The sequence below is a fragment of the Pogona vitticeps genome, chromosome 2 (assembly GCF_051106095.1).
Source record: "Pogona vitticeps strain Pit_001003342236 chromosome 2, PviZW2.1, whole genome shotgun sequence".
Taxonomy (NCBI): domain Eukaryota; kingdom Metazoa; phylum Chordata; class Lepidosauria; order Squamata; family Agamidae; genus Pogona; species Pogona vitticeps.
In genome coordinates, this window is record NC_135784.1 from 236656928 (window position 1) to 236684733 (window position 27806).

The following is a 27806-nucleotide window of genomic DNA, read 5'->3' on the forward strand; positions in this document are numbered from 1 at the left end:
ATAATCTGAAAACTTTTAAAATAACAGTCACATTTTAAATTGTATGCCTATCATGTGACCAAAAATTACCCGAGGCAAATGCAGTCCTTTAGAAATATGTCTGTGTAAACCAGAGCTTGGGAAATTACTTTTCTGGACCACAACTTCTAGCAAGGATGTCCATTCTTTTTCCCAAAAGCTATGCTTCCACAGTTTGGTACAGACTAACTTGACCAGTTTATAAATTCTATGAAAATATCAAGGAAACTAAAGACAAGATTTATCTTATCTCTTTCATAGGTATCCTCTTAATACAATATTTTTGTATTTCTAGCAGAATAGAATAGAATAGAATAGAAATAGAATAGAATAGAATAGAATAGAATATGTTCAGAAAGAAAACACTGCACTATTAGAACAACTCTAATGTGGCCAATCCTTTCCAAATGTGGCAGTGCTACATGGACTGCAGGATTTTGCACATGAGATTTTCATTTCCATGTACAGGGAGGAGGCACATATTATATACACTTTCCTGTGCATGTAGACAATGGCAGCTTCTGCCCACAAAGCCATCTGTTATGTGCACCAGTAACATTATGGCAACTTTATATGGTTCCTCTCTCCCATTTATCTGCACAATCCTGTAAGGATTGGCTTAAAGATACTGATAGGCCTATGGAATCCAAGTAAACTTTATAACTTGAGCGGAGATTTAAATTTTGGGTTCCTTGTTCCTAATCCAGCACTCATACTCAGTTTCTCCCCAAAGTGCTTGATATAGAAAAGATGTCAAAAATGAAACAAAAAAGGGAGGGAAAATGCAATTACTGGTGTACTTTATTTGAATACTGTGCTAATTTGCATAGCATGTGAAGTAGGCTACCGAGATCTGAAGGACTGGAATGGGCCATCCTCAAGCACAGATATAATGGAAGATAACCATTAGGAATGGGGCTTTCCAGTTAACTTGAAAGGGATTGGGGGGGCGGAAAGGCACTTTATTTTGTTTTTTGAATCATTGTTCATTTATCCTCTGAAATCCAATATATTTGTATTTCAGAAAGAGAGGGGCAATGAAAAAAATGATTTCTATCATATTTCCTCTATTGGATTATCTCTGTTTGATCCATGCATGTAAAATCACCTCAGTGATCTTCCAACAACTGCTGTACCCTGTTTCCCTGAAAATAAGACCTAACCTGAAAATAAGCCCTAGTATGATTTTTCAGGATGCTTGTAATATAAGCCCTACTCCCAAAATAAGCCCTATTTAAGTGAAAGCTCGCCCTCCACCACTGTGCAGCAACCAGAAGATGACATGACTGTATTTGAATAAATGGAGATTGTTATACATGAAAAAAAAATCCCCTGACAATAAGCCCTAAAGCTTTATTTGGAGCAAAAATTAATATAAGACCCTGTCTTATTTTCGGGGAAACATGGTAGTATTGTGAGTCTCATGACAAGGGCTGTCAGCCACCAATTCAGACTGAGAGAAGTGGAGGCAGGAAGTCTCAATCTTTAAATGGGCATGGAAACCATTTTGGATTGCTGCTGGTTGCCTGTGGGATTTTGCTGTACTGTACAAACCCCTTGGCTCTTCCTTCATCTTGAACTGTATTTGAACTGTCATATTGGAAATCCCTGCTCCATTTTGGATTACTAAATTATTATTTTAAAAAAACCGAGTATTCATTTTTAATTCGACTGGATGGTCATCCCATTTTGCACTGTTTACTTGTGGACAGGTTTTATTCTGTCATTTTGGATCCCTTCATAGTTTTGTTTTGTTTCATTTTTACTGATTTTGGTGGGGAAATTTCTCCTACACCCTCTTTATTTTTCATAAGGATTTACTGTCTGCCTGCCTGTCCTGGACAGCTAAGGCATCAAAGTGTGGAGGCGAGATCATCTCTAACCTATATTCTAGGGGTTAAGTATGGGGTGCATGATTGACTGCATTTATTTATTTATTGCCCTTATTTTCCTTGATTTTTAATTTCCAGTATGAAAAAATGATTGTGCATCCTTTTCATTTGACCTCTTGCTTTTTTTGGCCTGCGTGGATGTGGGTGTTTAGATGCATTGCTTTTCATTCTACCTGTGTTGGATAAAAGGATATAAATTTATATTTGTTATGCTTAGAGTTCCATTGCATATATTTTCTGTGTATGTTATATATTTCTATTTCTGGATTCATAATTTGGGGCCCTTTGTATGCAGGCTTTCTTTTAGTGCCTGGCATCTGCTAATGATCAATTTTTCTTTCTTATGCACTATCGTTGCTGCCTGTTTTTTGAGGACATAACTGTCTTTTGCCTTACTTTTCTTTTCTTTAAGCAGTTTTGAGAGTTCTGAAGAATTCAACTTGGTCTAGTGGTAAAAATTTAAATGAGAAAAAAAAAACAAAATTAAACAACCCCTGGTGCCTTTCATGTTTAATGTAAAGACAAGTGCCTGAATGAACCAAAAACAAATTAGGTAACTGACCCCCTAAAATATCAGAAACAAAGGGAATCTGAAAGTTTGCCCTATTTAAATCCTATTACTCTTTCAATGTTAAGTAAACTCTATGATGCAATAATACAATTCCCAGCAGAACTATCTTTCTTCAGATTAGGCCCCTGCCTAATACTTTGCAAGAACAATTGCATATACTGGTTGTTGTGGGTTTTTTGGGCTCTTTGGCCATGTTCTGAAGGTTGTTCTTCCTAAGGTTTTGCCAGTCTCTATGGCCAGCATCTTCAGAGGACAGCACTCTGTGCTCTGGTTCAGAGGATAGCACAGAGTGCTGTCCTCTGAAGATGCCGGCCACAGAGACTGGTGAAACGTTAGGAAGAACAACCTTCAGAACATGGCCAAAGAGCCCGAAAAACCCACAACAATCATTAGATCCCGGCCGTGAAAGCCTTCGCAAATAAACTGCATATACTGTTGCTGAACTGATCGTCCAGAACACCCTCTTCAAAACAAATCAGACATACTACTGCTAGAAGTAGGGAAGGAGATTCTAGATGGAGGTCCCTCTACATCATAAAAAGATCTTGTATCAAGTAATCATAACATTTGCTCTAAATCAAGAAGAGTACAGTTAGAGAAAGAAAAACAAGCTACAGTACTTGGTGTGAGCACATAAAGCTATTGTTATGCAGAATATTCATGAACACATACTAACAAGACACACACACACACACACACACACACACACACACACACACACACACACACACACACCTACTCAGCAGGGTTTCATTAATGTCTGGATTAATTTTTTTGATAAAAAAATAAGAAGTTAAATCCATTGAGTAAATATTATTTATCTCTTTAAGGGAAAACCAACTTTCCTCTAAAGTCACTTTGATAAAATAGCTGTCACTTCTAAGTGAATCCCAGCAGAGAACAAGAAAAATATACTCTCAGAGTGCAGTGCAATGCAGGGCAAAAAAAAAGTTGAAATGCACAAGGGGAATTTGATAATATTAGCAAGCAACATTTTGACATCACTTCAAGAAATCACCCTAAGAAATGCAATGAAGACACCACTACAAAGTTAATCTAATTTCTCACCTGCCATTTCTAAAATAATTAGCACTGCCAGTTATAGTGACATCAAGCACATATCTGTCAAGTTTCTATTTTGCCACATTCATGTTTGTCAAAAAGATGATACCAAGCCCAAGCAGAGTGATGCACATCGAAAACCTGTAGAAACATCCAAAAGGCTGAACAACATGTCCAATAGAAAATGACTTTAAATACCTAAAAATAATAATAAACGTTCCAAACTACTCGGCACATGTGTGATTATAGGGTAGAAACTGTCACAGTAATAAATGCAGAGCAAAACAGTAACAGAAATCCTAAGGTTACAGTGCGCCAGACTACAAGGGGAAGGTAAAAGGCTTGGACTTGGAAAATTTGGACTTTGCAACAGAGACTCAGATCGTGCCTCGAAAGCCCACTACATGGTCGCGGATGAGTTTTCCAGGAGGCTAGATGAATGATGCCAGGACTTTTAAAAGAAACTGGAATGGACTATGATTTAGAAGTTAATTATTTTATGTAAAATAAAATAAATTTATGTAAAAGTTTCCTGCGATTTCTATAAGGTTGGTAATATTAAATTTAAAATAATAAGTGTCACTGATAAGGTAAAGTATATTATTGATTAGTAGGGAAATGTTTAGAGCATAAGGTATAATAATTGTTATGTTAAATGTGTTATATGGTAAGTAAAGTTTAAAGCAATTGTGCCTGTTTGTTTAGGAGGAAAAACACGTTTCCCCTCCCAAACAAACATATTTAAGGGGGGGAGGTATATAGTGTTCACCCTTATTATGTTAAGTAGTTATGAATATTCATGTTGCAGGCTAATGTTGCTGAGAGGCGGAGCCGAGAGATATGTAAAAGAGGCGGAGTCAGAGAGTGAAACAGTCAGTCAGTAAGAGTATTTGGGAGATCTGAGGTGAGGTGATTAGAGTGAAAAGTGAAACAGAACTGTAATGACAAATAGAAGGTTGAGATTGAAGATAATAGAAGTTACCTATGATTAATATTCTGATATCTGTAATCAATAAAAACGTTTTATTTTAAAGACAAAAAAAAATCCTAAGGATACTTTCATTTAAAAGCAAGAATAAAGGAAGAGAATACTGTATTACATTTGAGTGGATGCTTAAACCTCTGTCCAATTTTATTTTTAACAACTTCTTACACATATCTTTTATGCCATAATATTTAATCTGGCCGTTTCACATTTTATCCTTTTCAGTAACTTGTCTCACCACTGCAATCAAGGATGGACTATTAACTCCAGAAACAAAAAGTAAAGCCACCAACAACACAGCACAAAAACATACCGTCCCAGCCAAAACCCACCCAGAACAGTTTTTAAAAGGAGAAAACAGCAGCTTACCTCCCTGCGCGCACACACACACACACACACACACACACACACACACACACACACACACTCTGAAGCAGAAGGAGGCTCTCCCAAAGCGATGACAACGACACACACTCTCTAACTGCTGAAAGTGAAAGAGCTACAGTGCAAAGCAGCCTCGTCACCACCTACAATTAGAAATCTGAATTGCCCGCCTTTTTCCCCTCCCTTTTTTCTGTTCGTAAGTGGAAGCTCCATTCGCAAGTCGAAGCAAAATGTTGAGACCGGAGCTGTTCATAAGTTGAAATGTTCTTAAGTAGGGACATCCATAAATCGAGGCACCACTGTATACTGTTGTGAAGTTAAGATCTGGGCCAATGTATCTTTCTAGGCTACAACTTCTAGATCTCCACAACAGCCTCCTGGCTATTCTGTCTGGGGGATCCAGGGAGCTACAACCCAAATAATAATGCTTTCCAGACACCAATGAACCTTTATAGTTGTTACCTACCAACCAGACCACTGATTTGCTGAGTAATACTATCTGCTTTTCAGGGTCACAGTATGGAACACTACATCTAAAAATTAATTCAATTGTGTTAACCTTAAGAAACGGGGAAATAAATTTATTGCTATTATTGTTTAAACCTAAACTAGCAATATGAATTTAATGATTTACTTGTTAGCAGAGATTTCACTTACTGCAGATTGTGCTTTGTTGGATCAGGACCACAGGTGTTGTGTGGGTGCCCTGGATTCTGTGTGCCCTGTTTCCTCCTTTGAGGGGGCATCCATGGGAGGAGGTGGGGTATGGAATCCAGTTGCCCGTGCAACACCTGTGGACCCAATCCACCAAACTACACTGAAGCACTGAAACGCGATAAGTGTCCTTCCCTAATTTTTACTTTTAAAACAAATAGTTTAAAGGAAATGGTACAGAGGTTGTCACCAGCAACCTATAATAGCACATCTGTCATCGGCTCCTTCAAAAATGTCCTTTTCAACACTGTGGAATTTCATTCCTCAATCTGTCATTCTTTTCAGATGAACTACAACCACACTCATTTCACATGCTAGCAAGGTTATGCTCAAAATCCTCCAAGGTAGGCTTCAGCAGTATTTGGACCAAAAACTCCCAGAAGTACAAGCTGGATTTTGAAGGGGCAGAGGAACTCGAGACCAAATTGCTAACATGCGCTGGATTATGGAGAAAGCCAGAGAGTTCCAGAAAAACATCTACTTCTGCTTCATTGACTATGCAAAAGCCTTTGACTGTGTGGACCACAGCAAACTATTATTTCCTTAAAGAACTGGGAGTGCCTGACCACCTTATCTATCTCCTGAGAAGACTATATGTGGGACAGGAAGCAACATTTAGAACTGGATATGGAACAACTGACTGGTTAAAAATTGGGAAAGGAGTACGACAAGGCTGTATATTGTCCCCCGGCTTATTTAACTTATATGCAGAATACATCATGCAAAAGGCCAGACTGGAGGAATCTCAAACCAGAATTAAGATTGCCGGAAGAAATATCAACAACCTCCAATAGGCAGATGATACCACTCTGATGGCAGAAAGTGAGGAGGAATTAAGGAACCTTGTAATGAGGGTGAAAGAGGAGAGTGCCAAAAACTCAAAAAATGGTCTGAAGCTCAACACTGAAAAAACTAAGATCATGGTCCCATCACCTCCTGGCAAATAGAAGGGGAAGATATGGAGACAGTGACAGATTTCACTTTCTTAGGCTCCATGATCACTGCAGATGATGACAGCAGCCCACACACTGGTTTTGTTCCAAAGGCAAACTACATAATCCATGGAAGACTGGAAAACAATAATTTTAAGTCACTAGAATGTCCCAACAATATTCCTGTCCAGTGACAAGCATAGCAGTGACCTTAGCATTCCTGTGACCTGTGTACTCTGCTAGAGACCAAGGCAAGGGATTGCTGAGCTATAGAAGTACATCAGAGAAGCGTTGGTTCTTTGTAAATCACTATTTCTGAACAGTGGGAATCTTGATGTTACTGGGCTATAGCTTCCACAAACTCTGCCCATTTGTTGTGATGCTTACGGCTTTTTGAGAGCTTTATGCCAGAAACTTCTGAAGTACTATCATGTGGACAGACCTAGTTCTCATGGGGGGTTATATGGGTGTCTTCTTTCTGGGAAAGATTATGGACACAAGGATATAGTGTTAAGTAAAAACTTCAGTGCATACAAGCTGCATTTATTTTGAAATCATTATTTTTATATTTCTCCTGTTTAATAGGAAAGGTATAATTAATTTATTTCCAAAGCTCTGTCAAAGATGTCCGGCCTATTTATTTTCTAGTACTGTACTTGCTTCCAGTAAAGCTTTAATTACAAATGGCAGGAATTTATTTAGAGGACTTCTGTAGGCATTACACATAGTCTACCATTCATGTGCCCCTCATAAAATAAGCACTAAGCTTCCAAGGATGTCAATACTCTTCTGATACACGCAGGAAATGATGATAAGAAGAAGAAAAAACAAAGACAATAGTAAATGCCAGCCAAGCTCTATCAACTGGATATAGAACTGCATCTGCAAGGCCAATAAGTAAATACTATAAAATACCACAGACACTTAGTTCCAGTAAGAATACTCAGTGATTGTTGTTCATGCAGCAATGATAAAAAAGTAGTTTTAAAACAGTTTTAAATTCCCCTCCAAGTTTGTTCCTCCTTACCTCTAGATTCATATAAATAGTACTAACTGCTACTTTTATTTCTCCATCTGATACTTCTTTAAGATCCTTTAGCATGGCCTCCTCAAGACTTAAGCCTGTGGAGTAGATAGGAAAATGAGTATCAGTAGTGAGTATCAGCAGTGAGTATCAGTAGTCTGATACATAGTTTATAAAATTAGCTTTGAGAAGAAAATTAGACGTTCATGTATTCAATGTTTTGATTGTATACTAAGCAAAACAAGGTACAATCCATCTATTTATAATGTAAAGGAAAGAAAGTGGGGAGGAGCACTCTGGTTGCTTTCATCTGAAGAGAAAGATGATAATTCTTTATTGCTGATTTAACCACTTTGGTTATTCAACCACTATTAACATTGCAATTAAAAAAGAAATAGAAATATGTACACCTGCAGAGTGTTAGCTTGACAACATAATGCTAGCAAGTTCCAAAGTACCATAAAAAATACATACAAAATACCGGATTAAAGCAAAATACGAACATTAAAATGCACAATTTCAAAAAATTAAGATGTTTGCATTAACCATATGGACCTTTACATATTTCCCTCTACTTTTAGGCAGCTACTACAAAACGTGCTACAAAAATCTATGAGATGAATCTAGAATGGCTGAGTTTAAGTCAATTTAACATTTGCAAAACTGCTAAAACTAAAAAGCAGCAAATATACAGTAAGAAACTGTGTTGGAAATGTCCATATGGGCCAGAATTCTACTAGGGTTTTACTTCAAAGGGTTACGGCCGGGCACACAACACACATCTTGTTGATTTGCTGTACTATGCCACCTATTTATGCAATTTCACATTCTATGGAGTAAATCCCAATACTATTCTGGCCAACTTTTCTATTCAATGAAAAACAAATTTCTGCCATGTAAATGATAGTGTTACAAAGAGCTCGGAGATGGAATTAGCATCTACAACAATCCAACATTTCCTCTGTAAGTGTATTGTTGTATTTAGTGCATACACAGGTCTGATTCTTGGACTTGTTTTCAGGCTATGGATTCACTGAAGTATCACTCACTAGAGGGGGAGCTGAATTAGTACTAGAGGCAGGGACCCTACCAGCCAGTTTCTGCAATTCTGGTCTCTGTGAATATATAACCTGTAAATATAATCAAGCATCAATTGGGCTAATACAATATTTAATAGACATATATATCATACACAGAATACATAATACACATAAAACTGAGAGGACATAACTTTTTCCAGAACTGGAAACACTCAAAGCCTAGTTTTCACAAAACAGCAGAAAAGAGTGAGAAAATGAAAGAAACACTACCATTTGCATGACGATGAGCTTCCTGAAGGACAGTAATAACATCCTCTCGTGGCAGCAGCTCTGGGAATTTCTCTTCCAACATTAGCAGCACTTCTTCCTGCTCTTCAGTAATTCTTACAGAATCTTTGGCCATCACTTTAGAAAGGATGCTCGCTGATGCATGTAAGTGTAAAAGTTAGGTCAGAAAAGGAAAAAAAAGAAACTATAACAATTTAAACAACCCTAACATTCCTAAGTATTTAAAAAATAGCCATTATTTTATTTATTTTTAGTTTTTTCCTCTTTGCAACATGCTACCACAATAGCAAATTTCTTCAGCTTGCATATTTTTATATACTCTTGCTTTTGCCATTTCTCCCTGCCACCCCTATACAAAGTATTCCTTTTAACCTGGGCAATCTCAAGAATAAAAATAATTGTATTCTGTCAAGTCGATTCTGGCCTGCTGTGACTTCTGCCATGTACAGCAAGGACAGAAGTGGTTTAGCATTCCTTTCTTCTGGGGGCACCTGAAACGTCTTTCTTCCAAGTTTGCATCTCCCTTATATGGTTGTCCATCTGTGGACCAATGCTGACAAGTTCACAAAGAAGTGAATTCCAGTTTCTAGTGATTGTTTGTACATAACAATAATTACATACAAACACAGCTCAGTTCATTGGGAACAAGGAAAGCCCATATAATGAAATTCTTGGTGGCTACTGCCTTCTAAGTGCCCACCTACATTGGGTCAACAATTGGTATACAATATGATAAGGAGCAGAATATTGTATTTTAATACACACCACAAGCAAAAGGTAGCCTTATAGCCATAAACCTGAACATATTTTTGTGTGTTTTTGTTTGCCTAGTAAAGGACTGTGGAAATGGACATGGACTGTGGAAATATAAAATATGTTGTACTTATGTTAAACCACTTGCCTAAAATTGAAAAGCCACCTTGTAAAGCAGCACAGGTTCATTAGTTTAGAATTAAAGCTAACTACAAGATCAGCACTGATTTGTAAGCCTAATTGTACAGGGGGAAAAAGATCAAGAAAGTGATGGTTCAGTAAAACTACAGTAAAATTATTTGATTAATTTTATTTTAATTTATCACTTGTCAAACACAGTGTAATTAAACAATTGATAACAAAGTAAACAATAATTGTAAAACAGCCCTTTTAAAATCAATTCAGTGAGATAAATGCTGGCACTATATCAGCTAAATGCAGTATTAGATCTACCTAGATCGAATGGGACTTTTTAGGCATACCTACATTACATCTCATAGATTTCTATGGGCCCACTCCAGGTGGAACTAACATTTAGTCTGCCTATTGTAACATCAACATCATCATCATCATCATCATCATCATCATCATCATCATCATCATCATGCAAACTGAAATTTATTTTTAGAAGGGAAAAAAAACCTTTCTGGAGAACGTAATCAGGTATGCCGCCAAAAACAACAAACTAATTTTACAATTCAACCATATTCCCATCCAATATATCTTTAAAAAAAAAAGCATTTGTGATTCTTAGATTGAAGACAAAGGGAAAGAAAAATGGATTTAAAATATCCAGGCGTGAGAGATGTCCCGTTCAGTCTTTGCTCAGACTCTCCAGAATAAGCAGAACAGATGATTAAGAAGCAACCGTTTTATGCAGAGTCTAATTGTACCATTTCAGTATGGTTTATAAATGCTTTTTGAACTAGGGAAGATCTTCCAAATCCAGGGTCCTGCTTCCTGCCAATCAGATTCTTATGTTTCCAGGAAACTTTTAAGCAGTACTTGGAGGTAGTAGTTCTCTCCTGCTATTGTTCACCATCATTCAGAAATACATAGCATAAGGCGCAATGAAAAGTAGGTTCACCTTCTAGTTTTTCTTGAATAACAAGAACACCTTGAAGAGTTAAAGACTGGGCCTGAGGCATGTGAGTCAAGATCCCCTAAATGTTAGTGCACAAGAGGCTCATGGTCAAAGGAATGCACAAGAACTTAATCTCATCATTTGGGGTGAGGTACACATACACATACACAAACACACATCACTCAGATCACAGTTCATCTCCACATTAGTGTCCTTCCTTAAACAGGATAAGAATACAATTAATGCTGTCCCCTGTAGCACAGACCCAAATTGCTAAAGTCAACATGATCCTTCAGAAAATACAAATTGAACTGCTTCCATTGTTATGGAAGTTCTGCAAAAGAAGTTATGGTACTTCCAGGCAGTTATTTCACATTATTGAGATTCTCTGGTGTCTCTTTCTTGCAATTCCAAAATGCAGGTTCCTCTAACCCAGTTTCTTGATCATGCTATGACTGGAACTTATACTGATGAGTCTCATCTTCATCTCTGTGATGCCAGCTCTTCTTGATCTAGCAAAATGCCAGGACAGTACAGTACAAGAAAAATCTGTTATCCCTGTGTTGTAAATTTAGCTTTGCACTATAAGCATATACCGTACATTTTTTAAAAAAATCATAGTTTTCAGTTGTTCTTTACAAAAATCATATCAAAACTGATGATGTCGATGTGGGTTTAATTTCTTTTATGTTCACCACCCAGAGTAGTGAGCTTTCACTAAATCAGGTGGCATATAAATCAAATTATCAATAAATGCAGCTGCATGCAAAATCAGTTTCTTCGAAATGTTTGATATCAGCATGGATTAAGCATGACACCCTTGTAACACAATTATTATTATTATTATTTGTTTATCTTGTGACATACACAGAATTGGTTGTTTGGGGTATAAAAGAGGGCACATCGCCCTGTGGAACTCTAAATGTATATGTCAATATAACATACACAGATAGATGCAAAACACTATACTGGTGCATGCTATGATTATGCTAACATACCACTACACAGTTCCCCACTCCCAGCAAACACTATTGGAAATACCCAGATATGCCTCCAATTATTCCATGCAGGTAATATAATCATGTACATATTCACGAGGACTAGAGGTTGAAAATGGAAAGCGTATAGCTGTGAGCAACCACTGCCTTTGGGAATCCCACAGCGAGACTGAGTCAGTACGGCTTTGCAATTCTCAAAAGCTAGCACACGCTATACCTTGGCTGCAGGCCAAAAAAAAAGTGCAATGGAGAAGGCACACCAGTATCCTTGGATGAAGGACAAAGGTGCTTAAGCACTTGGATTTGCTTTCCTGGTTTTGAAAAAAATCCACTTCATTAGAATGAGGTCTGTAAAAGGTAAATTATGCAACCTTCTTAACCTTTATGACTATATAAGAAAATGAAGAACTATGCTATCACCTGTCTTGTAAACAAAGGATTTTTTTTCTCCTCTTAGATTGGGAAGAAAGCCCAGTTCAACTCCTTGAAGGGGAACTTTTATAATAACATACTTGATGAACTGTAAAATAACAAATGAACCTCCATTACTTCATTATCTCTTTCAATAGATGGCATTTGGGGATTTGCCCCTAATTTGTGCCATGAATCACAGTGAATATTGTCTTACTTGAATTTGCCTGTGTTTACATGTTACAATCTGTGCACCTTGTGGCATCCTTCACAGCCTTATACAAATAAACAGAAGGAGGTGAAAGCATACTGACCCCAGATACCTGACAGTTTTCTAAATTTACATCCTTGCCAGATGCCTCCAGCCAAAAATGCAATGATTCAGCAATCTAATGGGTCTTGATTTTGGCAACAGTCCCCTAGTAAATACCTCCAGGGAAATAAAATGGTACAGACTCAATTCTCTGGCAGGTTTTCTAATTGTTTGCTTCTGGCATAAGCCCAGAAACGGAACAAACCTTGACTAACAGTATAGTCTGTGATGGTTGAAGATATTGCTAAAGTCTGCTGGGAAGAATTACTTTATTTTGAACATGTAGAAGTCGCAAAAATATTAAAGAAAAGCAGGGCATTTATTTAAAAAAAACAAAACCTTAAAGATGAAGCTCCCTAACAAAACCATTATTTTCTTTGCAACGGGTATGTTTACTTTTGTTCTTTTTCAATCGCTACTAGTATCCATTCCTCTATAAATTCCATCTTTACTTTTCGGGGTGACAGTGGATTTGCATACTTTTTCTGCATGCATGGATTTGAATGGTTGACACAGGTTACAATAACAGTATTTTTTTCTTTAAAAAAAAACTTTTATTAAAATAAAAACAAAAGTGCCAAGCTAACCAAACCAAAAATCAACAAAAAACATACATAAGAAACAAATCTTTTAAAAAAACTGATTTAGTTATTAAACATACGACTCAATCTGCCCCCCAACCCACTGGGACCATTAGAGATACTCTGTTTTCCTTCCCCTTACAAAGCTCTGTTCCCCTTCCTAAAATACTTTAATATCACACATTGTAATTGATAGCCATATTCCACATTTCTTGACACCATTAATTTAGAGATCACACTTAACTTTCCAGTTCTTTGCTATTACTGATTTAGCCACTGTTACTGAATTTGTAATCATTTTTTTCATTGTCCAATTCACTGCTCACTCTCAAGTATCAATAAAAGTACTATTTTATGTACAGTAACATGCTTTAACCCTCATATTGCTATAATAACTTTTGGTCAATCCTGAACCCCAATGAGCTTATGTTCCTTTTGATTAAAAGGACTTTGTCTAGAGGGGCGGGGTATAAGTCCAAATAAAGTAAAGTAAAACAAAAAGCCACTGGTGTCTTAGACTGGCATGGGTGCAGCATGTTTACAGTATAGCAACTGGAAACACACAAAAGCCTTCACATACTGGGGAGCCTCCCCCTGCCCTGGATCTAGCTGGCCATAGTCCCTATTGAGGCATAGCCCCTTATGGATGACTGGTCTCTCCCCCCCCCCATAGTAGAGGGACTACCAAGATCTGGGCACCCTGAAGGGTTTTTATATTCTGGCCTCCACGCATTCAAACCGACAAAGAGGAATGGGAAACAATATCCAGCCCCTCTAATCCAGGGGATGAAAACTTTTATATAGTGAGTGGTACAAACCCTTTCTCTGAAATAGCTAGCATGTTGTCACATTGATAACACACATTACTGTTAGAACAGGCTTAAAAGTATAGGATGTGAAATGCCATTTCTTCTGTGTTCATGCTTCCCACTAAGCTTCCATGAAACATGGTATATATGTGTTTTCTACAGCAAATTTCCAGTCAAATATATATGCACAGATAAGATTGCTTATTGAAAGTTAGAGACAAAGTACCTAGGGGTCTGTGCCTTCTCCATTGAGCTCTGTGAAATTTCATGAGATATCTGATAAATCATTATCATTAGTTGAAGAATACTGGGTTAGATGGACCCTAACTATTTTTCCTGCTCAGATCATGATAGGACTGTGGGAATAGAAAGCATAAACATCACCTTGATGCATTGGAGCTAATACAAGCAGAATGGAGGGCAAAGTTAAAGTACTGTTGCCTACATGTAGAGCAGAAGAGAAATCACATTAGCGATTGGTCATATATGTGACCATATAATGGGGAGCCTATGGGAGCTGGAGGAAAAGGGGGGAACTTGAACAATTTCCCTTCTGCTTCACTGCTCCACGAGCCTCACATTTATCTGACAAAACATTGTGCAATTGTGTGCCTGGCATAACCTGGATGAGGTGCTGCAAACATTTAATTTACATTAATTAAAAGCTTTCTGGTTATGCCAGGCACAAAGGTATAAAACAGGATTTTGCCCACTGTTTTCTACAGCATTATTTTACAAAGGCCAAATGTTTCACAAATGTGGCTATAACCTATCCAACTCACTTGCAGACATCTGCTCCTAACATTCCTGTCTAATGATACAGTAAACATTTCAGTTATGTCTACTTTTAAATGCACATTCTTAATATTCCACATAATGTTACTCTTTAACAAACTCTTTGCACCCTGCTTCTTACATGTACCATCTCATGGTCTTTAAAGGGACTGTTAACCAAAGAATAGATTGTAGTCTCTTCCCACATGAGTGGCTTCAGAAACACTCCATTAAACCTTTCAGTATTTAAGAGAAAGAGCAATCTCTCACCTCTGAGGAGATGAGCCAGTTGTGGAGTGATTAACTCTGGTGTCTTTTGGAGAAGCTCTTTTGCAACTAGAGACGAAGTAGATTCTAATAACTCTGAGCTGCTACCACATCGCTCTTCAGGGTTAATGACTCTGACAACAGCTGATTCCAAACTTTTTTCTTCACTGTAAAGCAGAAGTTTTGAAAGGTTGCTTTATCTCCATAATTTATTTGATCTAACCTCTCTAATGCAATACTGCATGCATCCAAAAGCAGTATTATTTTGAGTGAAATCAGTAATCAATCTCCTTCCTCCACTCCATTTCTGCAGAAGAACACTGTCTGACAGTTTGCCCAATATGGTTTCCTTGATCCTAACTTTAATTCTGTCACCACCTAAGCAAGGGAAGTTTAGAAGGGTATTAAAGAACATGGGGTTTCATAAACCATTTGGTACATGTCCATGCAAAGATCCTCTATTTTGTTGTTCAGTTCAAGATAAAAGCAAACATACAATTCAGGAGTGAAATCTCATGAAGTAACTCTACTTACAATTCCACACATGCAAAGTAGCCCCTAGGCCTGATGTCTACATATACAGCATGATCTTCTTCAGAGATAATATCATCTTAGAACTGGAAAGGACCCTATGGATCATCAAGTCCAGCCCCTCTCAAGGAGGCACAGTGGGGAATCAAACTCCCAACCCCTGGCTCTGCCTAAAGCACAGAGCTATCCAGCAGTTCTACAGTAATCATAGATCTGCAGAGCTGGAAAGGACCCTATGGATCATCAACGAAGTCTCTGCATTTGCAGCATTGTATGGGGAGGTATCCATGGAGGCTGGTAACATGTGATATCAAGGTTTCAGCTTGCATGGAAGATTCTGCATGTACAGATGTATATGCAAAGACCTGCTCTTTGCAGACATTTATATGGTACACACAGATTAACATGGGGCACAGCTAAATTATACAGTACTATGTAGCCCTGCTTCTCATTTGTATGTTTACATTTTCTTTAAGCTCAGCACTCAGATAGTAAGATAGAGAATGAAATGTGAATTAACTCCAGCTCTGTAAACATGAACTGCACAAATACATGCAGTAAGGATAAGAGTACTATCCCTTAACTTTATGTATCTTTATTTTATGTTGCAGTTTTATGTTTAACAATTCTGCTATCTAATATAACGGTTGAAACCCTTAGTGTAGTACATAAGTCACATTCGACTAAGCATCAAGTGCATCAGTCTTGGACAAAAGAACAAAAAATTTTAAAGGCAGCTAACAACAACTCTGTCTTACATATTTTAAGCTAGGCTGACTAATAATCAAATACAGAAAAGGATACCTTGTCAGCGTATTGCTGTTCAGAAGTGTGAGAGACAATTTCCCTTCACTGTTCAGCTGATTTAAATCAATTTCATCAAGGAAGACATAAAGAGATTCTGGAACATTCAGCTCTTCCAAAATAACCCTACTTTCGGTGTGGTAGCAGAATTCTCTTCTTGGTATATTTAGTACAGGCAAACACAGATTGTCAGGTGGACTGACCTACAGCAAGAGATTTCCTGGGAATTAGAAAGCACTCCAGCAGTGTGGACCCTTTCCCCTCAGTAACAAGCACTGAAAATGTTTGCACTTCCGTGAGTTCTTTCTTGATACATGACACTTTCCCAACATGGGTGTGAGGTAATGGATACACATGTACATTATCCTGTGTGGGTCCAATGCATGTTTTTATTTTGATATATGTGTACATGTTTGGAAACATGGCTATGAAGAAGCAAGAAAAACACCATGCTGATATGATGTAGGAAAACTTATTTTGCTACAACAAGACGTGCATTAGAAGAGACATAATACATAAACCAAAGGGAAAGATAGCAAATCATATAAAAATGCTTTAAAACATTTTTATGTGCGCAGTTCTATTGGTGACCAAAGACTAGCTCAAGGGTCCTAAGAGTCAACATAGATGCTGTGTACCAATGGTGTGGGAGCACATTGTCAGGGAAAATTCACACCATTACAGTTCATAATGCCATAAGCCTATTTAAATAAAACAACAACAAAACCCCCTTAGCTGCTGCAGATACCATGGTTTAGAGAAAATTCAGAGGTATTGGAGTCTTTCCAAAGGGTATAACACTACAACTAAGCTAACCCTGAAATAGAGTAGATTCCTTTCCACTGAAGCCTGCAGGAGGGGAACAGGAAAAAGACACATTACACATCCCAACCTGGCTATAGATAAATGACAGAGTACAACATGTGTCATAGCTCCATCACAGAATCTTTTCCCCAAGTTAGACACGATTACTGTGCCCAGCTCCAAATGTATATATAGAAACCTAGAAAGCAACTTTACTAAAAACAATGGCCAGAATCGTTCTGGCTTGTCTCATCACCATAAGTGTAATTAGCACAAACTACAGCAGCACATTGCCACTAGTTAATGAGTTGTCATTTGTATACCTCATCACATATTAAAATATGTGACTTATATGGGATGAGGGATGCAAAAGAAGATTTTTTTTTTAATTAGTACCAGTCCAGCACTGCAATTTATGCCATTGCACTTATCTAATAAATAATAATATTCTGACCCCTGAGACTTACTTTTGAGTAAATTTATATAGAATCATATAAACTGTGAGCAAAGCGAAAGATGGAAACAACACATTGTATTTCTAAATAAAAATAGGCCGTATATAAGCAGCACGCTTTGCTTTTGCTTTGCTTGCTTTAAAATAAAGGAAAATGTACATAAAATGAAGACAAAGGTTACATTCCGAGACCTAAGGCAAATTACATAACTGCAGCGTCTGTGCTACAGTTGCTGTTACACAATAAAATGTAGGAATTGAAGCAAGGATCCAAAATGAATTCCTAGCCAAAAAATCAGAACTTCTCTTTCATTGTTATTTTCTTATGACACCATAAATATGCTACAATAGAATTATAATAGTATAAAATATTTACCTTTTCAAGATAGTAAGCATATGTTAAAGCAGAAATAAGAGAATCCAAATCACAGGATGCCTTTCCAAGGACTACGTGTACTTTATCCAAGTGTTTATTTTGACTCTGAAACAGAAAATCATTTTTAAATAGTCAAAGATGCAAACATAGCTTTAGAAGAGCTAAACATCTGGCAAAAATTAATTAATCTCTTCCAAGACAACCTAAACACCTATGTCATTTAGTATTTATGAAATTAGAACTAAAACAGCAAAGAAAATTCCACTTTGGGTATAAACGGAAGGCACCATTTCCAGCACAGGAACAAAATACACCAAGCCCCGGGATCATATACAAATTCTTCTTCAGTTCTCATTTTCAGGACTGGAAAAGACACTGAAAGAAGACACTGGATGCTTCTGTTCCTGGTTTTAAAGAAAACATTGCTTCCCCTTATACCTGAGCTGAGGTAACTATGGTTTGGTTGTTGTAGGTTTTTCGGGCTATTTGGCCCTTTTCTGGAGGTTTTTCTTCCTAACGTTCCACCAGTCTCTGTGGCTGGCATCTTCAGAGGACAGGAGTTAGAACTCTGTCTGTGTTCTGGTCTACTGTGTGAATCTACCCACCCACAAGGACCGGTGATCACTGCATATGAAAGACTAGCTAACAACATCCATCAATCACACTGACAGATCATCTCCCCCGTTATCACACCAATACATCCATAACAAAAAACACCCTGATCACCATAATCACCCAATCTCTTGAAAAGGACAAAAGGCTGATCCCTCAGCTACAAACACTCAACTTTCCCACACACTACACCAGAACACAGACTGAGTTCTGTCCTCTGAAAATGCCGGCTACAAAGACTGGCAGAACGTTAGGAAGAAAAACCTCCATAACACGGCCAAACAGCCCGAAAAACCTGCAACAACCATCAGATCCCAGCCATGAAAGCCTTCGAGAATACATTACCTATGGTTTGTTTAAACTCTAGTAACTGAAAAAAACGAGGGTCAAAAACTATGATTTCATCCTGGCTTGTTCTTATCAAGTAGAGTTTGATCTCCTCTAAAGCATGAAAAGAGTGAAAAGAGAGGTGGCTGAGCTGGAGGCTTGTCATGTCATTTTCACTTAGAAAATTATTTAATGAGGAAAATAAACCCTTCATAATATAACATATTCTGATCAGAGATTTTAAAATATCATATCATTTTGAAGTAAATTACTAATAGTCAACTTAGTTCCCTGGGTATTCATCCTTGTGCAGCCAAAACAGTTCCACAAGAGGGAAGTAATAGCAGTCTAGGGAGCACCCAAGATTTGCAGGAAACAAAATAAAACAAAATTTTTAGGGGGAACATCCTGGGAGTAGACTCAGAAAACACAGAGTGTGGTCAATGGACACAAAATACTCTCTGTTCAGTAAGCATGGAAAACTAGTGGGCAGGAACATGAATTTGTGTATCCCGGGAGGGGCAATGCTTGTGGCTAGTGCTCCGAACAGGAATGCTTGCTGCAGCATTGTTGTTTGTAGATGCTAATAATGAACTCTGATGCTGCCTTATAAGCTGACAGACATGTAGCCATAACAGGACTACTGAGAAACAAAGTTGGCATCAGCAAAGTAAAGAGAAAGCCTGGGTCGGGTGGGGTGGGAACACATTCAAACCAATGGAAGCTAAGCACACATCATAACCACGGAGCACATTTTGAATGGATAGAAATCCAGGAGAGGAAATGGAATGGCATACCCTGAAAAAAAGGCATGACTGGCCAAACACTGGACAATAAGTACTAAACATTGCAACACTGATTGGAGATCCTATACTTAGTAATAATTAAGTAATAATTAAATACATACAAACTTTCTTATAATATCTTCTCATAATGCTTTTCTATATTCATCATCCTGTCTTCTTCCTAAACTTTCCATACTTGAATATTGAAGCCCCCCCACCCATTTTAACTTAAGAGCTTGACTACACAGATCAGTTGGAGTGGGCTGGATCAGGATAAATAAGGTTGTTTAGAGGCCTGGTGTGCCATTTGGGACAATCCTTGCATCCGCCTGGAATACACACCTCAAGCAACTCTACTTGGCCCACTTCCCTTAAGAAAATAACAAAACCAACAAATCCTTCTTTTCTGGGAGGAACTTTTAAACATTTTTTACATTTATTCTAAATTGTAGCACATCAGTCCTGCCTTAATAGACTTTAAAAATACTTTTGTTTCCTTCTCAGCCCCTCCAAGGAGAAGCAGAGGAAGGATTTAATTTCCAAATATTGTTAGTCTGCTAAACTGTCTTCCTAAGCCATTTAAGAATATTGGGAAATGGAAGAAGAAGAAGCAATTAAAGCTACAGCCTCAGTGGCACACGTGCTGGAAATGAACCAAAACAGAGCGATTCTACCTGCACCAAAAAGAAAAGAAAGAAAAAACAATAACAGTAGCCATAACAGGGACCCAGAAAAATGCAGAAGGAATGCTCTGGTTCACTCTAGTAAATGTGTTGTATGATTGTCAGCAAAAGGAGCAAACTAATCTGTCCCTGCAGCAGACCAAACATCAGGACAAATGTCCATCTGATCACACTTTAACTCACTGTACTTGAAATTCATTTTGAACACATAGATTTATTCAGCAGTAGACACCTCACTAACTTCTTTTAAGTTGCATTGGGGGAAAGATGCTACTTCTGAGCTAGCGTAACTTCAGATATATCAATGTCCTACAACAATATTGATTCCCTTAGATACATTTACTCACACATTTCCATATTGCAGCAAAGTTATAAAAGATCCACAACTTTCTTTTCAGTTAAGATCAGTTCTTCTTTTAAATAACCTAACCCCACAGTGCCAAGAAGTGGAAGAATATATGGACAACCCAAAATGTAAATCACTGCAATAGGACAGAGCAGACAATACCCTTAAGCAAACTGAAAAGATTCAGAAGAAAACATTAAGTGGACTGATTAATGGTGCAAGACATATGAAATGCTGTTGAAGGAACTAGCTGTGATCAGCCTAGAGAAAGGAAGCATAACTGTCCCAGAATATTTGGGGAGGGGGGAAATGACTGTCGATGAGATGGAAAGAAACTGTTCATCTACCCATTCCGTTTTACTCCCCAGTTTCATGCATGCCTCTTACTACTCATTAAGAGTTCACAAGTCAGAGGCTAATGATGAATCTCCAGAACTCTTTGAAATCAGTATTTAAATAATTACATGGGAATCAAGATGCTTAAGTACTCAAGTGATCTGCCAAATATAATAGCCCAACTTTCCTCTTTACAGGGAAAAGCCAGTCCTCAGGAAATTTCCTAGCTGCTGCTGAAACACCTGTGGCTAGCTTCTCTCTGCCTATATATCTTCAGCAGCAAATGGACAGGAAAAGGTGTGTCAGGAGTGTGGTAGTGGGCATGCTGGGAGAAGTGGTGAGTCCAAAGTATCCATAGCTCTCCTGACACCCTGTTCTGTTTTTCAAAGCAGCTCCTGATCTGAATCAATTCTAGAGCTGGTATAGTTAAATGTATGGTTATTTGAATGGGAGAGAGTGCACATATTCACAACAAATCAAGAAAACAGAAACAAAAAAATTACAGAGTACAGAAAAGAACATATATGTAGGTTCTTCCTCAGTTCCACCCTACCAGCATAAGCCTGACAGAACTTTGAATATCTCAGAGGCTTCAGTGCCAGAATTCTCCAAGATCAAGGGCAGGATTGTCTTGCTGATTTACCAGCATAAAATATTACAGGAACTTGGATAAACAAAAATTACCAGTTCAGTCACTGGTACATACCTAATTAGCATGTCTGGCACCTTCTATAGAGCTTAAAGATGTAGAAGACCAATGTGTTCCAATTTCTATAATTTCTTATTACATATCTATGCATATTACAAACACAGTAGCAAGCCAAATGGCCATCTACACATTTGTATGAGAGCCACGTCTTTTCTTAAAATTTCCACAATGAGGCTAACTAAAGTCCTTTGGCAGAGTTCCACCCAGAGTGTCAGTGTAAGGCTCTTTGACAATTTATTTATTTATTTATTTATTTATTTATTTATTTATTTATTTATTTATTTATTTATTTATTTATTTATTTATTTATTTATTTATTTATATCCCGCCTATATAGCCAATTCAGGGCCACTCTAGGCAGCTAACATTCATCAAATAATTAAAATATACATATATAAAACAGCAAATAATAAAAACTTAGAAAGATAGAAACCAAATAGAGAGGAAAAGAAAAGGAGAATCAGGGATTGTCTGGAGGAAAGGCCTGCCAAAATAGCCATGTCTTTAATTGCTTCTTAAAGATACCCAGCGAGGGAGCCCCGCGAATCCCAGGAGGTAGATTGTTCCAGAGGCGAGGAGCCACTGCCGAGAAGGCCCGATTTCTTGGCTTCTCCTTCCGGGCCTCCCTCGGCATTAGGCTCCTCAGCCTCACCTCCTGGCTCGCTCGAATGACACGGGTAGAACTTGGTGGGAGTAGGCGTTCCGCCAGATATCGAGGCCCTAGACCGTTTAGGGCTTTGTATGTAAGCGTCAACACTTTGAAGTCGATGCGGAATCGGATGGGCAGCCAATGCAATGCGGCCAGAGTGGGCGAGATATGTTGGAATTTTCTCACTCCACTGAGTAATCTGGCCGCCGCATTCTGCACCACCTGTAGTTTCCGCAGCAGCCTCAAAGGAAGCCCCACGTAGAGCGCATTACAGTGGTCTAATCTTGAGATTACGAGCGCATGCACCAAGGTGGTGAGCGCCCCCACATCAAGGTAGGGCCACAGCTGGGCTATCCGCCTAAGGTGAAAAAAGGCAGAGCGGACCACCGACGCCACCTGTGATTCCATGGTGAGCGCCGGGTCCAGATGGATCCCCAAACTGCGGACCCCATCCTTGGCGGGCAGAGTCACCCCCCCCAAAAGAGAGGGAGTTTCCCAAATCCCCCACCCTCAGTACCTCCATCTTGTCTGGGTTCAGCCTCAGCCCATTCTCCTGCATCCATTGCAATGTACTCTTCATCTAGAATGGGCACTGTGATTAGTCCAACCACAGCTATCAAAAATTGTTACGACTGTATGGAAGATAAATTATTTTCAGTGACTTTCACATAAGGGCTATAACCTTTGAATCATTCTCTAAGCCACTTTTATTGTTCAACCTCCAACAACAACAAAATCATGTACTTCATCAGTTAAAAAGAAAAGAGAAACATAAAGCATACATAAATGAATCTAACATGGGTTCAGTGTTTTTCATAGTACGATATTAGCAGATATATTCAACCCTTGCCCATCTTGGCTAATTAGAAGATCTGCCAGGGAGGTTTGCACCTGGGTCCAGGAGGCCGTGAATGCCTCTTTGAGAGAGGGAGTGGTCCCTACCACCTTGAGAGGCAGTAATTTGGCCACTCCTAAAAAAGCCTAACCTGGACCCAAAGCTAGTGGTTAACTACCAACCAGTGGCGAACCTCCCTTATCTGGGCAAGGTGTTGGAGCAGGTTGTGGCTAGGCAACTGCAGGTGCTGCTGGATGAAACTGGTTTTCTGGATCCATTTCAATCAGGTTTCAGGCTGAGCTTTGGTACGGAGACTGCCTTGGTCACCCTGCACGATGATCTTTGCTGGGAGAGAGACAGGGGGAGTGTGACCCTGTTGATACTCCTGGACCTCTCAGCGGATTTTGACACCATTGACCATGGTGTCCTTCTGGATAGACTGGCTGGGTTTGGAGTCAGAGGCACCGCTTTACGGTGGTTTTGCTATTTCCTGGCTGACTGTATCCAGAGGGTGGTGCTGGGGGACAGCTGCTCTGCCCCATGGCGTTTATGTAATGGAGTTCCTCAGGGCTCGATACTGTCCCCTATGCTGTTTAACATCTACATGGAACTGCTAGGAGAGGTCATCAGGAGGTTAGGGCAGAGGAGTCAGCAGTATGCTGATGACACTCAGCTCTACCTCTCGTTTTCCACCAATTCAGGTGAGGCGGTTTCTGTGCTGAACTCATGTCTGGACCTGATAATGGACTGGATGAGGGTTAATAAATTGAAACTCAGTCCAGATAAGACTGTTAGTGGGTGCTTAGCCGGACAGGCTGGAGGGCCATTTCCCTGCCCTGAATGGGGTTACACTCCCCCTAAGGGACTGGGTCTGCAGCCTGGGGGTGCTCCTGGACCCCAGTCTAACTCTGGAAGCCCAGTGGACTTGGTGGCCAGGGGCACCTTCCTTCAACTGCGGAAATTATACCAGCTATGGCCCTACCAGGACAAGCAGAGTCTCATGACAGTTACACATGCACTGGTAACATCCCGTATAGATTACTGCAATACGCTCTACGTGGGGCTTCCTTTCAATACAGTTCGGTGATTGCAACTGGTCCAGAATTGAGCTCTGCAGCTGGTGAGTGGTGGGGCTGCTAGGGTACACATCAAGCTGATTCTGTTTAAATTATATTGGCTACCACTTGCTGCCTGTGCCCAATTCAAAGTGCTTGTTTTGACGTATAAAGCCCTAAACGGCTTGGACCCTGGATACCTGAAGGACCACCTCCTTCCATATGACCCTACCCGGCAGTTAAGATCTAGCCGGGGGCCCTTTTGAAAGAGCCATCCCTCAAGGAGGTAAGAGGGGTGGCTTGTAGACAAAGGGCCTTTTCGGCAGCTGCCCCCAGACGATGGAACGCCATCCCAAGGGAGATTCGTCTGGCACCAACATTCATGACATTTCAGTGCCAGGTCAATACCCTCCTGTTCCAGAAGGTTTTTAATTGAAATAATATCAACGGTGGGTCCTGATGGTAATTTTTAGAGTACTATATTTTAATTGTATTTTAATTGTTTTATCTTTTTTACTGCATTTAAATTGTTGTGCGCCGTCCAGAGACCGTTGGGTAGTGTGGGCGGTATATAAATTTTTTAAATAAATAAAATTATGGTAGATGACTAAAAGATAAAAGCACAAAAGTTTAAACTCATCTTTTCATTGCACTTGAACTTTAGAAGGTCATTTTCACATTTAATCAAGAAAAATCTGATTACACAGAAAAGAACACATGTCCCCCAGTGTTACGGTACTTTAAAACAAATAGAAATGCCTACTCTTTTTTATTTGCATTTAAAATCTAATACTAATATTTAAATTTTGAATTTTCAAAACACAAGTGTTCAAAATAAGGATATGTAGTACTTTCTATATTTCTCTCTCTCTCCCTGTCTCTTGTCTGCAAAGAACAGTCTGCAAATATTAGTAGCATTATCAAGGTACCAGCCTTCGTTTTCAGCACTGATAAATAAACTGTCTTTTTCAGACATTCAAAGAAAATAGTTTCTCTCCCTTGTGTGCCTGTCAGTAGAAGAACCTTTTCCTGTGTCCTCTGGTATTATCGAAATTATTCCTTTCTTTCAGAAAATAACAGTCGTAACATGACTTCTGTTTATCTTCTCTTCCCAGCTCTGCTGATGCACGTGCACATATTTAGCCTGCAGACATTCAATTAGCTATCAAAATTATTGCAAGGTCAAAATTTGAAATTCTCTTTTCATGTTGAAGGAAACTTCCTAAGGAATTTATTCTGCATAGTAGTAATCTGTCTGGCCTCACAAATTCCCAGATTAATAAAAACTCCTGCAGAAATTCCCAAGTTAGTAAAGATTAATGGCCAAGACACAGTTCTTTCCTGATTTTGTTGTTGTTGTTGTCATTTTTTCACTAGCCAACATAATCTGGTGTGTTGTGCCTAACTTTGGAATTAGATATGTAAAAGAAGCTTTTCATTGTACAGTATTCCAAAAGTAGTCTTGAGGACATGCACAACTATCTTTTTTTACATATTTTCACCACTTGAGAAAGCCCTCCTTCTAGATGCAGAGTCTTCGTGTCATTTGAGTCCCAAAAATGAGTTGTTAATCAGATGGAAGATCATAATTTATAGGTCATAAGGAAACATGTGTGTTTCTCTGAGTACTTTCTTCTTTTTTAAGGAATTAACTCAGGATGACACATAATAGCGGTAAGAATAACAAAAGATCAGTTAGTAACTAATTAAATAAGCAAATCAGATAGAACAAGCTTCAGCACATGCTGCTGAAATAATCAGTACTGATCCTGTTATTTCAGATCAAGACATAACTCAATTTGTTTAAAAAAAACTTCTGCTGACTTTTGCTTCAGCTTTCTCCAGCATACACCAACAGTTCTAAGTTGCTCAAGAACATTTGAAAATTTCATCAGTAACACAGCCCACCTTTCATATCAAATATCCACAAACATACACACATATGCCCACACCGAGTTAAAAGACCAAGAATAAATAATATTAAAATCAGAACTGTATTAAAATAGGCTTGGCTCCAGGATACTAGTGAGATGAGCTCCTCCCAAAGCAACCTGCCCACTTCAGATAAAAGTCAAAAAGAAAAGCTTATTTATTTATTTATTTTATTTATTTTATTTATATCCCGCCTATCTAGTCAACTCAGGACCACTCTAGGTGGCTAACAATACCTCTGTGTCTTATCAAAGTCAGGCTGACTACTAAGGAAGACACAAGATAGCACCTTCTTAATAGCTGCACTAATCTTGTGGAGCATTTTTTTCTTGAGAAATGCAATCTTTATTTTGATTTAAGGTACTTGATAATGACATATATTTGTCTGATTGGGTTACCTGGCCATCCACGCTGCCACTTTTTCAATATTAACTTTCCCATTCTGGTTCCATTTCATTTCCAGTGCAGCTCATACACTTGTATCTCTGGCTTACCCAAAAACATTCCTAGTATATAATAAATCCATGAGAGCCAGTGTAGTGTAATGGATAGAGTAATGGACTGGAACTCAGGAGAACTGAATTTAAATTACTGTTCAGCCATGGAAACTCATAAGATGTGGCAATGGTAAAACAACTAAAAATCTAGTTAAACCAATCTAGAAATTAAACTAGCTTAAAAGTTAAGTTTAAACATTTAATTAAACTAATTAATTGGATATTTCAACTACATTCAATGTTTTCTGCCAGCTGCCTTAGCATTATTTTTATATTATGTTTTCAGATCTCTAAAGGCTCCCTATTTTTACCAATGGTACCACTCCGGCTTTAAAGCCAAATGTTTCAATCTGGGTGCTTTATCTTTTCAGTAATTCATCTTTATCTACAATTTACACTCATTTAGAGGGTATATAACTAATGCGTTATATGCAGATAGATCTACATACAGAGATATACACAAATAAAAATGCATCAAGTATTTACCCCTTTAAATACAAAACAAAGAACAAAACACTGTCCTAATAGTTAATATTCAAACTGAAAAGTATATGATTGAAATTCTCTTACACAACACGAGGGCTGTAAAGGCTGATGATGATATTAATCTTTAAAGTTTTTATTATTATTCAAAAACACCAGGCACAGTCAATCAAAATTATGAAAACATTGACTGGTATTAGTATATAACGGAATCAAGTTTTAATAAAAAACCTAAGTATCTGTTAAATATTGACACAGTATGTATGCTGTTCCTAATATTGCTGTTTTTGTAGCTTTGATGTGTGATTTCTGAGATCTGCAACTATGTAAAATTTCTTGATATTGTTCCCAAAGTCCCAATGACAACGGGTACCACTGAAGTGTATTTCATCCACAAGCAAGATGTTTCGATTGCTAAGTCTCTGTATATTTTTTTTTCATTTTTTTTTTCATTTTTAACTCTGGCATTCCCCAGAATTGCAGTGTCAATGATCCAGACATTTCTTCATTCTATTACTTCTATGTGTGGTGTGTTCAAGGTGTCTCTCAGTTTGGATCCAGAAATCCCACAAGATCTTGACTTCCTCATTTTCTGACACTTTCTCTATCTGATGTTCCCATGGGCTTTTGGAGGCTGGCAAGTTATATATTTTGCATAATGACCAGTGCATTAATTTTGCCACTCTAT

At 38.4% G+C, this 27806-nt stretch overlaps 1 protein-coding gene across 5 annotated transcripts in view; it reads right to left on the reverse strand.

Annotated features, from left to right (window-relative positions):
- The window catches only part of PRUNE2 (prune homolog 2 with BCH domain), a 140999-nt gene that overhangs the window by 84861 nt on the left and 28332 nt on the right, over positions 1-27806 (reverse strand). For all 5 annotated transcript variants that reach the window (XM_078385089.1, XM_072992232.2, XM_078385091.1 and 2 more), the window contains exons 2-6: positions 17870-17974; positions 16236-16438; positions 14904-15067; positions 8893-9045; positions 7586-7680 (exon numbers count right to left, since the gene is read on the reverse strand). In XM_078385089.1, coding sequence (XP_078241215.1) covers positions 7586-7680; positions 8893-9045; positions 14904-15067; positions 16236-16438; positions 17870-17974 — 720 coding nt within the window. The remainder of the gene's footprint in view (positions 1-7585; positions 7681-8892; positions 9046-14903; positions 15068-16235; positions 16439-17869; positions 17975-27806) is intronic.